The sequence below is a fragment of the Humulus lupulus genome, chromosome 9 (assembly GCF_963169125.1).
Source record: "Humulus lupulus chromosome 9, drHumLupu1.1, whole genome shotgun sequence".
NCBI classification, from domain to species: domain Eukaryota; kingdom Viridiplantae; phylum Streptophyta; class Magnoliopsida; order Rosales; family Cannabaceae; genus Humulus; species Humulus lupulus.
In genome coordinates, this window is record NC_084801.1 from 147,177,220 (window position 1) to 147,191,931 (window position 14,712).

At 37.4% G+C, this 14,712-nt stretch overlaps 1 protein-coding gene across 3 annotated transcripts; it reads left to right on the forward strand.

Moving 5' to 3' along the window:
* Positions 1-4,827: 4,827 nt before the first annotated feature.
* On the forward strand, positions 4,828-12,039 carry LOC133800541 (actin-related protein 4). Of its 3 annotated transcripts, none has more exons than XM_062238537.1 (21): positions 4,828-4,959; positions 5,241-5,267; positions 5,360-5,451; positions 5,829-5,996; positions 6,108-6,181; positions 6,530-6,610; positions 6,870-6,930; positions 7,054-7,103; positions 7,190-7,244; positions 7,449-7,526; positions 7,613-7,666; positions 8,656-8,709; positions 8,809-8,869; positions 9,614-9,665; positions 9,825-9,891; positions 9,981-10,043; positions 10,131-10,193; positions 10,664-10,726; positions 11,127-11,191; positions 11,388-11,456; positions 11,614-12,039. In XM_062238537.1, exons 2-21 carry the CDS (start codon positions 5,255-5,257, stop codon positions 11,657-11,659), a joined length of 1,329 nt encoding a protein of 442 aa, XP_062094521.1. In that variant the 5' UTR covers positions 4,828-4,959; positions 5,241-5,254; the 3' UTR covers positions 11,660-12,039. The 3 variants fall into 3 exon arrangements, with proteins under 3 accessions (XP_062094521.1, XP_062094523.1, XP_062094522.1); XM_062238539.1 differs by lacking the exon at positions 4,828-4,959 and adding an exon at positions 4,989-5,112; XM_062238538.1 differs by lacking the exon at positions 4,828-4,959 and adding an exon at positions 5,002-5,136.
* The last annotated feature ends 2,673 nt before the right edge of the window (positions 12,040-14,712 follow it).

Below are 14,712 nucleotides of genomic sequence, written 5' to 3' on the forward strand. Positions count from 1 at the left end.
TCCAGCACGAGCTGGTCAACGCAGTGGAGCAGAAGCGTGTCCAGGTCCGGATTCCTTGAGTGACGATGGACGAGCTGCCTAGGGTTGAACCTAACCAGCCGGGGGTCTGCAGTGGCCCTATCTACGTTCTTAAATAAGTAAAAGTTACCTTGACCGGAAGGACCCGCGGCTGCTCCGGATTGGGCCCTCTCCTCGATCATCCCCTGGGCGACCTCCAAGCTCCGCTTCCTGTTCCTCACCAGAGGAACTTCCTCACCTTCTTCCTCGCCTTCATCATCTGCGACCTCCTCCGCGACGATCGGCCTGTTGTCGCGGGCTGGGGGAGGCCCCCGGGGCCTTTTCAAATTCAAAGTCTGATTTGGGAAAATCAGCTTGCAGAATACTATCGTCTCGTCCGTCACGAGCACGCGGTAGTCTTTCTCACTGGGAGGCAGGTTCGCCAGTGTGTCGTATTGACCCCCGAGGGTCACGGACTTTTCGGTCCTCGAGTAGATGGCTGCAAGGTTGGTCGAAATCAGAATTGGAATAAGGGACGGGCTAAAATAAGATAACCGTTAAAAGGCGAGCTAAATGGAGGATTACTTACGAGGGCGGTTGAAATAATGATGATCGCAGTTTCGGAACCCAGTAGACATAAAAAACTGGTCTTTGAAGTCGTTTGGATGGCTCGGCAGCTCGATCACTGCTGCTGTGTTAGGGAAGCGGGTTAAGTAATAGAACCCGTCGCCTCGCCCCCGCTGGTCCGGGCTGGCTTTGAGGCAGAAGAAATACAAGATATCAGCAGGAGTGGGGACCTCCCACTCATGCTTTTGGAACAAATACCTCAGTCCCGCCAGCAGACGGTAGGAATTGGGGGGGAGCTGAAATGGGGCCAACCCCACGTAGTTCAGAAAATCAGCAAAATACTGATCCAGGGGGAGGAAGGCCCCTGCCTTGAAGTGTTCCCCGCTCCAGGCCGCGAACGACTCGTCGAGCGGCGTGCAGCTCCTCTCCCCATCCGCAGCAGGTCGGGCGATCACGGAGGTCTTCCCCAGAGGAATGTTGTGGTTAAGGAAGATTTTGGTGATCTTTGCCTGGCTGGTTATCTTCGAGACGATTCTCTCCGCCTCGAAAAACGCGTCAGGAGCCACCTCGGCCTGCTTCTCCACCGCCGGTCCAAAGTGAGGAATTGGCGAGCTGGTCACCACCGCCTTTCCTTTATCCTTCTGGGAGGTCGAACTTCCCACATTCTTCTGTGGCAGATTTCTCTTTGGAGCCATCTGGTCGCCTATCGAACAAAAGAAAACACTTTAGAAAAGGCGACCCAAGCAGGAGAGTGAGGCAAGCATTAAGTACACGAGCTGGGGTAAGCCCAGCCCGTGGAGAGTGGTGCCACGCGTTCCAAGGAACACGCGCCTATGCCCTCAACAGATCCCAGATTACTCGGAATTCGTGTGTCAGATGGCTCAGAGTAAAAAAAAAAAAAAAAATTTTGCCTTGGGGGGAAAGTTTCAACAGGCAAGGCGTGGCAAAACCGCTTTTAAGGCGTATTCCCTAAGCTACCCGGTTTTTGCACCCAAAGTTCCTACGGATCCTACCAGAAATTGTTCCTAAGAAAGAATCATGGAACCCATGTTCTAAGGCGATGTCCCATGGCAAATGTGCCCTAATCAAAGAAGGGCCATCACCCTCCATATCCGCGCGACCCAGAAAACCTCTGCATGTGGCTACAGTAAATTTTTTTACCTATGCTACAGTGGCATGCTTTCAAAAATAAATGGGGACAGAAGACTTACAGTATAGGGTTGGATGGTGAGCGAGGTTGCTGCGCGGGTAGGGGCTTCGTTGGCACAGTAGTCTCCAAGGCCTTGAAGGAACTCGCACGCTTAAGCTTCGTGAACGGAGAAGATGAGAGCAATGGAAATGAGGGTTTTGCTCTTCGGAAGGTCAGAGAGAAAAGAAGGAAATTTGAGAGGTTCTGAATGGTAAGGTGGTCCGTGCGTGGGATGACCACCCCCTTTTTATACAAGGGGGGATCACGTGTAAAAGGCTCCTGGGAGACCCTCCACTCGAAATGTGAAACGACGGCTGGACAGTAGGCTAGGCCATTTAATGCGGTTCTCGTAGAATGTACCGTCGCCACCCGCGGCGTTCCACGTATCAGACGCATGCGAAAAGCATGGAATGCGAAGGGTTGTGGGAGAAGTCTAAAAGCTCCAACTGTGGTCTCCCATGTCTGACGTCATGGACCACGAGCAGGAGCTTGGGGGGCAGATGTACGCCCTGGATTTCCCACGGGCTATTTAGCAGGACGATCCTCGGACTAAACATGATTTAGCCCGAGGCTCCCACAGGACAGAGGCTTTATCTTCAGGACGGGCCCTTTCTAGCTCGAGGGGATGGAGTTTCCTGCTCCTTCTTGTTGTTCCAGGAGCTGGGAACAACATCCGACGACCACTGAAGGATCAGCTCGGGTTATGGATTGCTCCGGTAGCGAGCTTCTCAGGAAGCTCTGACCCTATGGGAGGTCAACACGCAAGATAAACGTGCATAATCCTGCCATCACGTGTCCGATATCCCCCTGACTTCTCGGACACGCCGCAGGAACGTGCGTATTCAGACACCCACGGATGGGTTGGGCCGTGCGGCCCATTATCTCCTTCCATACTGATTAGACCACACTGGTGTGTCAGGTTTAGGAAGTAATCATGAATATCACAGACTTGATATGACAAATGGTAAGGTCACGGGATGACCTCCCTACCAATTTCCAGGTGCCTTCTCCTATAAATATGGAGACCCTGGGAATTGATAGGGGTTGGAAAAAATAGTCTTGTAAGAACTATATATTTTGTAAACCAATTACCCAGAAAAGATCAATAATATTGACTAGTGGAGTAGAAGGATTTTAACCTTCGAACCACTTAAAAAACGTGTTTAGGGTCACCTAGTTCTTCTCACAAAGATTTCATATCTGCGGCGGTTCTACTTTTAAGTACTAATCTATTTCTCTTCTTCTCTTAATTACCTGTTGCCGAAGAACCGCGTCAACAATCACATAAATACATTTCATAATTAAATCAATATACTCAAATAATTCTCCATAATTTGTCATCCTGGCCCCATAATCAAGGCCCTAAGCCTTATTAGGTAATTTGAGACGTTACATGACGCATCATCGCCTAGGCAGTCCGTACGGGACCGTACGATTGCGCGAATTAACTCCAAATGATGTGTTTAAAAGCTTTAATTCTATTGGTTGGACTTAATGACGGTACCTATACTATAAGTAAGGGTTATTAAAGTTGTAAAGCCTTGATCACATTTTTCAACTCTCTCTCTAGCTCTCAAAGATCATAAGTTTTATCCAAGAAACTCACCAAGTATTGCTTGAATTGGTGAGTTTGAAAGGCTTGTTCAATTCTAAATCTCATTATATCTTGGTGAAACTTCAAGCAACAATGGGAAGGCTTGGAATAAAGATTTTGGACATCGATACTAATTCGTGTATAAGCCTTAGATGTTTCCAAAATTGAAGATTTAAGTGCTCAAAGCAAATGTTGTTTCTCTCTAAACCAATTGTAATTGTGTTCTTCCATTGTGCTTTACCTTTTCAATGTGTTCATTATTGTTAGTTTTGATGATTAAATGATTCTAGATCTATGTTAAAATCATTTAATCTTTAAATATCAAGATTTGCATTCATACCTTGTGGTTATTGATTAATATTTAGGGTTTGTAATATTGAATTATTCTCATTATTCATTGTTGGTTTAGAAAATGTAAAGTCATAAATTCCCAACATCACCCGTTTAACATTCATAGATAGAAAATGTGCATCTTGCTAATGGTATTACACCTCTTCTCACATAGAAGGTCTCTCAAGTTTGAGCTTATATATTATTATTTTTTAAAATAATATTTTAATAAAAAGTCAACGAGAATGGTAATTGTAAGTATATAAAATATATGAGTAATTGGTGAAAATAATATTTTTTTAAGTTATTTTGCACTATGGCCTAGTTTTGATATTTTTTTTGCAAAATAACATTTGTCTAAAATTTTGACCAGCTATCTGAAAAATTTCGACCATCTGTCTGTAGTGTCGGAGACTATTTTGCAAAAAAATATCAAAACTAAGTCAGAGTGCAAAATGACTTAAAAAAATAGGTCATTTTACCCAGGGACCCTAATAATTTTTATGTAAAATTTGTTTGTGGTAGGATAAATAAAAGATTTTTCATATTTTTTTATACGATAATAAAAGAATTTACTTGACCTTATTTTACAAAAGGATATATGTATAAAAAGTCATGAAGTAGTTTGAAAGGTAGCACGTAAGTCATTATTTTTTTTATTTGCGATGAATGTCAGAAATTAGTATGAAAATGTTGCACTTAAGTCACTTAGTATTTTTTATTTTTTTTTGTGATAAAAATTACATTTTACACAAATTTAGTATGGTTGTTACTAACTTTCACCACACCAAGTTGATATAAAATGTGACTTTTGACGCTAAAGAAAATATTTAGTGATTTAAGTGTAACATTTTAGATTGTTTGTTAATTTCTACTCAAAAAAATAATTAAGTAACTTAAGTATAATATTTAAGACTATACTTTTATGGTAATTTTATAAAATGATATTCTTTTGATAATCCTTGCAACACTTTTGATAAGGTATCAACTATTTTCGAACAATCAGTTAATTTGTAAAAGTTATTAAAAAGAAATCATTTTAGTAAATGACATGAAAAAATTATTAGGCCAGAAAAAATTATTATTATTCAAAGAAAAAAAAAATTAAAGCTTAAACCCTCACTTGCTATGCACGTGAGTAGAAGTGGGCTCAAAACCAAATACCCTCTTTGCTTTTCCCTCTCTCTTCTATTCTATGTTCGATTTTATGCAATTTCCCCGAATTTGAGTTTCGTCAAGAACTAAAACACTCAACACCACACTCTCATTCTTGCTCGCTTATGTAAGCCCTTTCTTTCTCATTTCTCACAAAATTCTCATTCACCTCTTCGTTCTCGCTTCTTTTCTTCTTTTGATTATTAGGGTTTTTCAAATTATATTTTATAGCTTTTGCGGGCTTCAATTATTAAATTCGTGGTCGTTTGGAAAAAAAAAAGTTTGTTTCTTTTCTTTTGTTATTGTAAGAAATTAAGTTATTAAGTATTTGGTAAACGTTTTCTCTTCAATGCTCGAATTTTTTCTCTGCAAATTTTAATATATTTTTTTTGTTGGTTTCATTTTCAGTATTCTCTGCAGCCATGTACGGAGGAGGTGAGTACACTAACACCCAGTTTAAGGTTTTTCAATTTATTTTCAAAATTTGCTGCTTTAATATTATATGTGGTGCTTTTTTGGGGTTGCAGATGAGGTATCGGCTATTGTAATTGATTTGGGTTCTCACACTTGCAAAGCTGGTTATGCTGGTGAAGATGCACCCAAGGCCGTTTTTCCATCTGTAAGTGTTGTTCTTACACTTCTTATCAGTTAAATTGTTGACCCTTTATTAGCTAATGTGACTTCCAATTTCTTCAGCTTAGTAGAAACATAGTTAGCATTATTACTAGAATTCATTCACAATGTTGACTTCTGATACTCTTTCCTGAGTATGTTATGCTATTTTTATGGGGCAGCTGAGACATTTAGGTGTAGTTTACCATAGATGTTAGAACAAAATGGCCATGGAAACCTAGTTGCTGCATTAGGCGTAAACAAAATGAAGCGAAGCTGTGTATTACTATATAATAATACAAGTTTCATGTTTTGTTTCATATTTAGAGGATGTTTTAGGATAAAATATTAAAATGGATCCATGTTTTCTTTAAATTTGTTAAGGTTGTTGGATCAATTGATCAAGTGGACGTTGATGACTCTGCAAACGCTGAAATGAACTCTGGATCTGCTGTAGAACCTAAAAACAATGCAAATTCTGACAAAGCCAAGACAAAGCGGAAATTATATGTAGGATCTCAAGCTTTAGGATTTCGCCGGGACAATATGGAGGTCAGTTTGTATTCTTCTTCTTCTCTCTCTCTCTCTCTCCCTACTGAAGGATACTGTGTTTTGAGATTGTTACTTGTTATGGGATCTTTATCAACTTTTCTGCTATGACAGGTGTTGTCACCTACAAAGGATGGAATTGTTACTGACTGGGATCTAGTTGACAGCATATGGGACCATGCTTTTAGGTAAGGACTGAGTTTTAGTTTATGTTTACTATGGTGTTATCCCCCCTCCCCTTCTTTATTATTTATTGTTTCAGAGATGAGTTTAAGTTAGATGAGATTGTACATCTTGGAAAACCAACATAATAAAGGCCTTCTTTTCTAGGAATTGATATTCAAGTTTTTTGCATGTATGTTCTACTTCTACGTGTTTTAGTGTCATAGTTTTTCTCTTAATTAGGATACTAGTATAGGCATAGCAAGGCGCCATTAATTTTCCTGGAGTTGATCTTACATATAGAAATTTTTAGTTTTGTGATTAACTTATCCTTGTAATAATTATTGTCTCTATGTGGTTGCTTTTCTTTCTAGGGAGTGTCTACTGATTGATCCGAAAGAGCACCCAATGCTGCTTGCAGAACCATCATCAAACACTCAACTACAAAGAGAAAGGTGATTAGGCACTGTTTAAATTTTCTTAGCTGATGTCTTTCTTCCCTTTTTTACCAGGAATGTCAAACAGTCTTGGTTGAGCTCAGCTTGGAAGAAAAGCCTTCTAACTTTGAGCTGATGAGAATATTTTATTTATTTATTTTTAAATTTATTCCTCGGGCCTGAATCATGAATGTGACATGGGATACGGTATTGGGCCTGCAGTGACTTATTAGATTATTTAGTTTCTATGTTAAGGTATATGTTGTGTATTTGACAGGACAGCAGAGCTAATGTTTGAAAAGTACAAAGTTCCTGCCTTGTTTTTGGCGAAGAATGCTGTATGTCTTTACTCCAGCCATCCCTTGTCTCCAATTTAAAGTACTTGGGTTTCTTTGAACCAATGCCTTTTCATTCTTTGGAACTAGGTTTATGGCCACTAATTGGAATTTTTTGTGCTCTAGGTTTTGACATCCTTTGCATCAGGACGTGCTACTTCATTAGTTGTTGATAGGTAGGATGTTAAATGATTTTGACCAGCATTTTCTTAAAGGCTGCAATCCTAATATTTTGTATCATCCACTATACAATTTCTTCTAGTGGTGGAGGATCAACTACAGTTGCTCCAGTTCATGATGGTTATGTTCTTCAAAAGGTATTTTTCTCCTACCTATGTTGTGTGTGTGTATGGTATTTCCTCTATAAAAATGTTGATGACTTTAAACTTATGCTGGAGGTGTACTACATGGGGTTCCTTTAAATGAATAAATTAGTTATATATTGACACTGATGCTTCCCAACGATTTATGCATTTTTTTTGTTTTCTGAATTTATGGTTCTCTCCTTGTTTTAACACCAGGCTGTGTTATCTTCTCCTATTGGTGGAGAATTTCTTACCGATTGCTTGGTGAAAAGTTTGGAGAGCAAAGGTATATCGGTAAGTTATTACCTGAACATTTTCCATGGGAAATCTGTTGTTTCTCTAAATGGGCATTTACATATTTTTTTATCTGTTTCTTGTAGATTAAACCTAGATATTCATTCAAGAGAAAGGAAACACGACCTGGAGAGTTTCAGGTACCCCTTTTATATTATTAAAAAAGAATTAGCATTTGTCCTCAGATTATGCATTGTTAATCTCTTTTATCTCTTATCGATCATACAGTGTTAGAATTTGGTTTTGTGTCTCTTTCAATATTCATTTAGACAATTTCTAATGGGAGATGTAAATAGTGTGCTATATTTGGCACAAAAAGTCAATTTATTACATATTTAACACAATTTTTAACATTATGCTCCAATGCACAATTGTGAAAACTGTTGTAAAATTTAATATTTCATTAATGCTAATTTGATATTTATTGAAAATATACAAAAAAGAAATCATTTTTATTTATATTTTATTGTTAATAGTATAAGATAATAATAAAATAATAAGGTAAAAAGTAGAGTATTTAATGCAAATAGATAAAAATAATAAAAATGACAGAAAAATAAATAAAAAAGTGTAGCATTTATGGTGATGCAAAATATGCACCATGTTATATTGTGTGTCAAATTTGGCCAAACTTTTAGTATGTGCCAAATTGACACAACTTTTGGCACCCCATTAGAGCAAGTTTTTTGTAAAGTGAGCTATATTTTAGTAATGCATCACCAATTTGGCACTCTATTGGAAATGCTCTTACTTTTTTCGTCTCATGCATGTCTTATAAAAGAGGACAAGTAAATATTACATGAGGAGCATTCTTAAAAAATATACCCCATTTGCTCAACATTTTGGATGGTGCTGTAATATAAATTAACATTTCTCTAGAAATTTCTTTCTGGGTTATATTTGATAATTTTCCTCTATGCTCGCACTATGTCAGTTCTATTTATGTCAAACTATCATCCTCAATGCATTCAAGAAAAGAACTTGCTTTCAGTCTGAACTTGTAGTGTGGCATTGATTAATATTTTTCCTTTTTTCATTTTCCTACCATTCACAATGTCTGCTTATTAGGTGCAAAAAGTGTTACTTGATTGCGCTTTGAATTTGATTTTTGTGTATCCAAATGTTACAGATTGTTGACCTTGATGTACCAAATACAACAGAAAGCTACAGGCTTTATTCCCAGGTCTGTGGTTGATCGTAATACTTCTTACTACGTTGTTTTACTGCTCTTTTTTTCTTTCTTTATTTTTTTTGGTTTTCCCTGAGTATTCTCTTTTGACAGAGGGTGATTGCTAGTGACATCAAGGAGTGTGTGTGTCGAGCCCCTGATACTCCATATGATGGTTTGTACTGTTCCCCTCCTTTCTGCTTCATCTATATTGGCAATTTCCTTTAATATAATTCTGATTTTAATATCATATAATTATGTATACACACTAGTCATAGGGAATGAACTGATTGGACAAGAATATTAACAAAAATAAATATCAATATGAAAATTAATTAGTTTTAATACTACTGTACAGCTTATGATCTTCAAGTTAAACTCACTGTACACATTAGACCTAAGCCTCAATTTGCACCAAAATACCCAAAACAGCCCGAACTCAATCTTGTTGACAAACTTAAATCCAACTGAAGGCTTATTATTCACCAATAACAATATGTCAGAAGTAAATAGAGATTGTTCTTGTTTGGGACTTGTTTATTAGATATAGTTATGTGATGACAAAAAGAAATGAATAGAACGGAGCTAGTATTTTAAAATATATAATAATATATATGTATATATATAAATGAATATATGAAAAGTAATTTGATAGAAGTAAAGCTCTTCTCCCAATATTTTCTATGCTTCTTTAGTAGATTGTAGATACTGTATGAGTGTATTTTTTTTCCTTTGGGGTGGGGCTTGTTGGTCTGGGCTGTATTTCAATTATTCTAGTTTTCTTTGTTTGAACATTTTTTTACAGTTGCATGCATATCCCTTGCTAATCTTTTTTACATTTTCCATGTATGAAATATATTCATTTGAGGCTTAAGAAAATGTTAATCATATACTGATATTGATTTTTCTGATGCCACAGAAAGTGCATATTCAAATATTCCAATGACTCCTTATGAACTTCCTGATGGCCAGTGAGTATTATTTACCCTCTTTTCTTTATTGGTCTGGTTAGTTTCTTGTTGTCGCTGTTATTATTATTATTTTGCATGTTTGAATTTGTGCATTTGATATCATATCAACTACTGTTATGTTGTGTGTCAAAATCACATTATTGTTTATGCATTATGTAGGACGATTGAAATCGGAGCTGATAGGTTCAAGATACCTGATATACTATTTAATCCATCCCTGGTTCAGGTTGCCTTTAATGTACTGAATGCCAGCTAGCTTTTCATATTCTTTTTTTTTTGGATTATACTGAAGCCTTATTTTTAATTTATATCCAGACAATTCCTGGTATGGAGAGTTTTGCAGAAATTGCTCCTTCTGTTCGCGCATTGCCTCAAATGGTAAATTCCCTGGCTGTATCTATTTTATTTCTAAAATTACCTTTTCTTAGGAAAAAGATCTCATGGTAATTTTTTTTCTTCTTTCAGGTCATAGAAAGTATTAACAAGTGTGATGTAGACATTCGTAGAGAGCTATTCAGTAGCATACTGGTAAAGTGTCATTTTATTTTCTTTCCCTTTGGCATTATAAATGCTTTAACTGAATAAATAAATCTATAGTTGACTGATAGAATATACATATATATTCTTGATATTCGGTCTTCTTGCTGAACCCTCTATAAGCCGCCTTATAAGAAATTACATCTTCAAACTTCATGTAATCAAACCATTAGCTTGATCTACCTCATGGTGGATGATATGAAGTGGTTTTTTTGGGGGGTAAATTGTAAAATTGTACCCCCTGACTCATCACTTTGCTTTTTTGTAATCGGCAATGTCACACTCAGATTTGGCCTTAATTGGTAATTTATAATCGTAGGAAGATGACATGGAAACTTAACAAATGCATCGAAGTTACTAATAATTCTAGTTCATTACCTTGTTGGAAGTTATATGGGTTATGATTGCCTTTTAATATATTTGTTAAACAAATTTGATTTGCTGTTTTCTATGCTCTACAGCTTGCTGGTGGCACAGCATCAATGCAACAGTTGAAAGAACGCCTGGAGAAAGATCTGCTTGAGGTATTTCTACTGAATGAAGCACTATCAGAACCACCCCCCCCCCCCCCCCCCCCCCCCCCCCCCCCCCCCACCCCCCCACCCCCCCACCCCCCCACACACACACACAATTGTATTTGGATCTTTAGTGATCTAAATATTTTTTTTGTTTTGTATAATCTCATAGTAAGATATGAAAATTACCAGCTTAATATGAATCATAACTTTATGATCTTACATTTTTGGCTAAGTTGTATACCTCTAGTACGTTAGATTCCACCTATGTGAGATCTCTGTTATTGCCAGATTGCTTTATTCAAAATAATGGTATGCTTATATTAAATACTGGAACTGCTTTGTAATGAAAGAAAAATGCTCTATTCTCAACTACGAATACTAATGTGTCATATTCTTTTATATTTAGGAATCTCCTCAAGCTGCTAGAGTCAAAGTTTTGGCAAGTGGAAATGCAACCGAAAGGCGATTTAGGTATGCTTTGTTTCTTTTCAAGTTTTAAGAACTATATACTTCTACTTTATGTCTTGCCTTTGAAATTATTATTATTATTAACATAATTGTGAAAGAAAAAAAAATCTTGCAAATGGCATACTTTCATGCAATTTTGCTTGTAGCACACTTGTGCAATTTTTCTTCTAAAATGTCAATGTCTTTTGTTCTTTTCCAGTGTGTGGATAGGAGGGAGTATATTGGCTTCTCTTGGCTCGTTTCAGCAAATGTGGTTCTCCAAATCCGAGTAAGTTTCACAACTTCATTTTGTACCACTGAACACTGAGAGGCGAGGCTAGATATTTTGACTTTTCGATCAATGCTGATATTATTAAATTGAAAGTTCATCAAATAATTTTGAAGTTCCTCTATTGATAAATTTGATTTGCATGTACTTTAAACAGGTATGAAGAGCATGGAGCTTCTTACATTCAAAGAAAATGCCCTTAAAGATCAAACACAAGGTTTCTTCCTCCTTCCTTAGTCGACATGACTCGACTTTGCTTCGCTCTTTGTCTAATTCTGGACCGTTCACTCGACTCTAATCTTAGATCAATCTTTTAAACGTTAAGTAATGTAATTAGTTTTTTGATTGAACCCCTCTAAAGAGCTCTATATTTTTAGCAATTGACTTTCAGGTCTAACCGTATGCTGGAACTATTTGGCCAAAAGTGTCAAAGCTTGTGTATTTAGGTAGATGATTATGAATGATGAGATTGTATCGATTTGTACCTTGCTCTATGCTTATTTATCCCTTCAATTTTTAAACTATACAGTTGTAATGAAGCCTTGTTTTACATTTCAATGTTAGGTGATTATAGATTTTGTTGTGTTGTGGTGCATAAATTTATCAAGTTCGGTAGAAATGATTCCATGAACTTATGTTGCTGCTTCACTTGGTTGTGTTGAGGCATTGAATATTACGCAATTATATTTTATGTGATTTACCAAAAAAAAAAAAAAAAATAGAAGTTATATTTTGGGTATTTTAGTTGAGGGTCTGATGGGATTTAAGGTCCTTGAATTACTTGAGAAGTTTATTTCATCTAATTCACGAAATTGTTATGTAGTTTAAGTCTCCTTTAATTTTTAGTGTCAATAAGTTCATCTTTTATCTCCAAATGCAGAAAGAGAAATTGAAATCCCTTTGATTGGAATTGACATGGTCTCTTAAGGGAAAAAAATATTTTTAGTTTAAAACTTAATAAATAAGATATTCATTTAAAAAAAAACAAAGTAGAAAACAAAATTTAATTCCCTTGTTTTCTTGGCTTTACTTTGACAAAAAGAAGAAAAAAATTCGTTGAAATGAAAAATGAATGTGATTATTTATTAATTTTTTTTATAAAAAAAAGTTTTTCAAATAAATGGTAGTTAGAGAAAATATTAAGGGTAAATACTCGTTTGATACTTTGTATTTTATCGAAATATGTACTTGTTACTTTGTATTTTCAATAATGTTGATTTGATATCATATAATTTAAAATTGTACATATTTAGTAATTTGGACTCAAATTTGATCAATATGACTAAATTGTCCGTAATTATATAGATTTATAATTCAAATTTAATTACTTAATTACATATAACTGATGACAGTTTGGTTGTATTAATAAAATTTTATTGATTAAATTTGAGTCAAGGATATAAAATATATACTGCTGACCACGATTTTAGCCCAAAAAGGACAATAAACCTTGAATAGAAAATAAATAACACAAGTAATTTTATAGTGGTTCAGCCCCAATTTGTTGGTAATAGTCTAATCCACTTGGAGTTGTGATATATATATCCTACACTTAAGATCAGATGAACCTGAGCCAACTGAGTTTCTTAAGTGTAAGTAGAAAAATACAGATTTTCTCTCTCTAGAGAATACAAGCTTTCTCTCTCTAAGCTCTCTCAGAAAATGCCCCAAGTAACAGTCTCAAAGTCTCAAAATTAGAGAGTCTCCAAGTCTAAAAAAGATCAGATCCTCCCAAATGATGCCATGAGCCATTTATTTATAGACTCATGGATCGTACATGAGAAACATCCCGTTTTGACGGGGTCATTGGTTGTTTCAACCAACTTTAATTAATAAAATAAAAATAAATTCAAATTACAACAATATAGCTATTATTCCGGGATATCTAAGACATTCTCGCGGTAGTTGCGAATGATTTGGGTTGAAGTTGTTACTGAGGCTTTACTGAAAAGTCACTAGACGGTAATTCTGAGATTCTGATCCATTGACCGACCAAATCCATCCCCGAAGTGACTGGTCGACCAAGACAACTCACCGATCGGCCAAAGCATACCACTGGTCGGGCATAGCACACCACCGGTCGGGCATGGCAAATCACACCACTGGTCGGGCATGGAAAATCACACCACTGGTCGGGCATGGCACACCACTGGTCGGCTAAACTTATTCCTGACCAGTAATATTACAACTCCTCAGGTCAATTGTCAACCTTTTCACCTCTTTAAATAACACATTTATTGACTATTAATGTGTCATTTATTGACCATGCCCTGCCACTTGTCCATCCGATTACCACGTCATTGAACAAAATTTTGGGGATAACATTTGCCCCCCAAGTTTATTATATGATTTTCTCACATGATAAACTTTTATTCTAACTCCTTGCAATGATCCGCAGTAAATTTAATAATTATTGTGTTTTAAAATTCCAAAAATGACCTTCTATATTCTCCCGACTTTTCAAGTAAACCCACGATTGAACTTTTCAGTCCATGAAAACGGTAGTTATCAGTTTCCCATCTTCCATCCCACTTTTGGGTTCATGGGTTTATATGAACTTTGAAGTTTTCTTAAAACTTTTTGAACCCCTTGAAGTTCCCTCTTTGATCTTGTTGTTGTACTCCATAAATAGGAAAACATGTTTGTGCTCCACGTTTTTGAGTAAACTTGTGCTTGCTTAGCCGATTGGAAATGCCTATTTGGTCTTCGGGACCCAAATAATTTCTTAACTGCTGGCCCTTGGGTGCTTTGTTTTCTGCTGCTCGGACGCATGCCTTGCTCCTCGGACACCACTCCTCAAATATGCCCAGCCTCTCGGACGCGCAGCCTCGGACATGCCCAACTCCTCAGGAATGCTCCCATCCGCTCGGGGCATGCAAGCTCTTTGGACAGCAGCCCCTCGGCATGCTCGGCTCATCGGCACGCGGCTTCTCGAACAGCAGCCTCGCGATGTCCTCCTTTAGCCGCTTGGACATGGAGCTCCTCGGATGCACACCTCCCTCGGCGTGCCTGGATCCTTGAACACATGAAGCTCCTCAGATGCACACCCCCTCGACGTGCCCCTCGATCTGCTCGGACACACGGAGCTCCTCAGATGTGCACCCCCCTCGGCGTGCCCCTCAATCCGCTTGGACACACGGAGCTCCTCGGATATGCACCCCCTTCTGCATACCTCACAAGCCGCTCGGGCACATGGGACATCCACTCGGGCATGCGGCACAGCCGCTCGGACACACGACACAACCCCTTGGGCACA

Excerpts from the sequence above, each read along its gene's own strand:
- LOC133800541 (XM_062238537.1), top strand. Across the intron at positions 6,611-6,869 it reads ACTCAACTACAAAGAGAAAG|GACAGCAGAGCTAATGTTTG; the intron begins GTGATTAGGCAC and ends TGTATTTGACAG. Across the intron at positions 7,245-7,448 it reads ATGGTTATGTTCTTCAAAAG|GCTGTGTTATCTTCTCCTAT; the intron begins GTATTTTTCTCC and ends TTTTAACACCAG.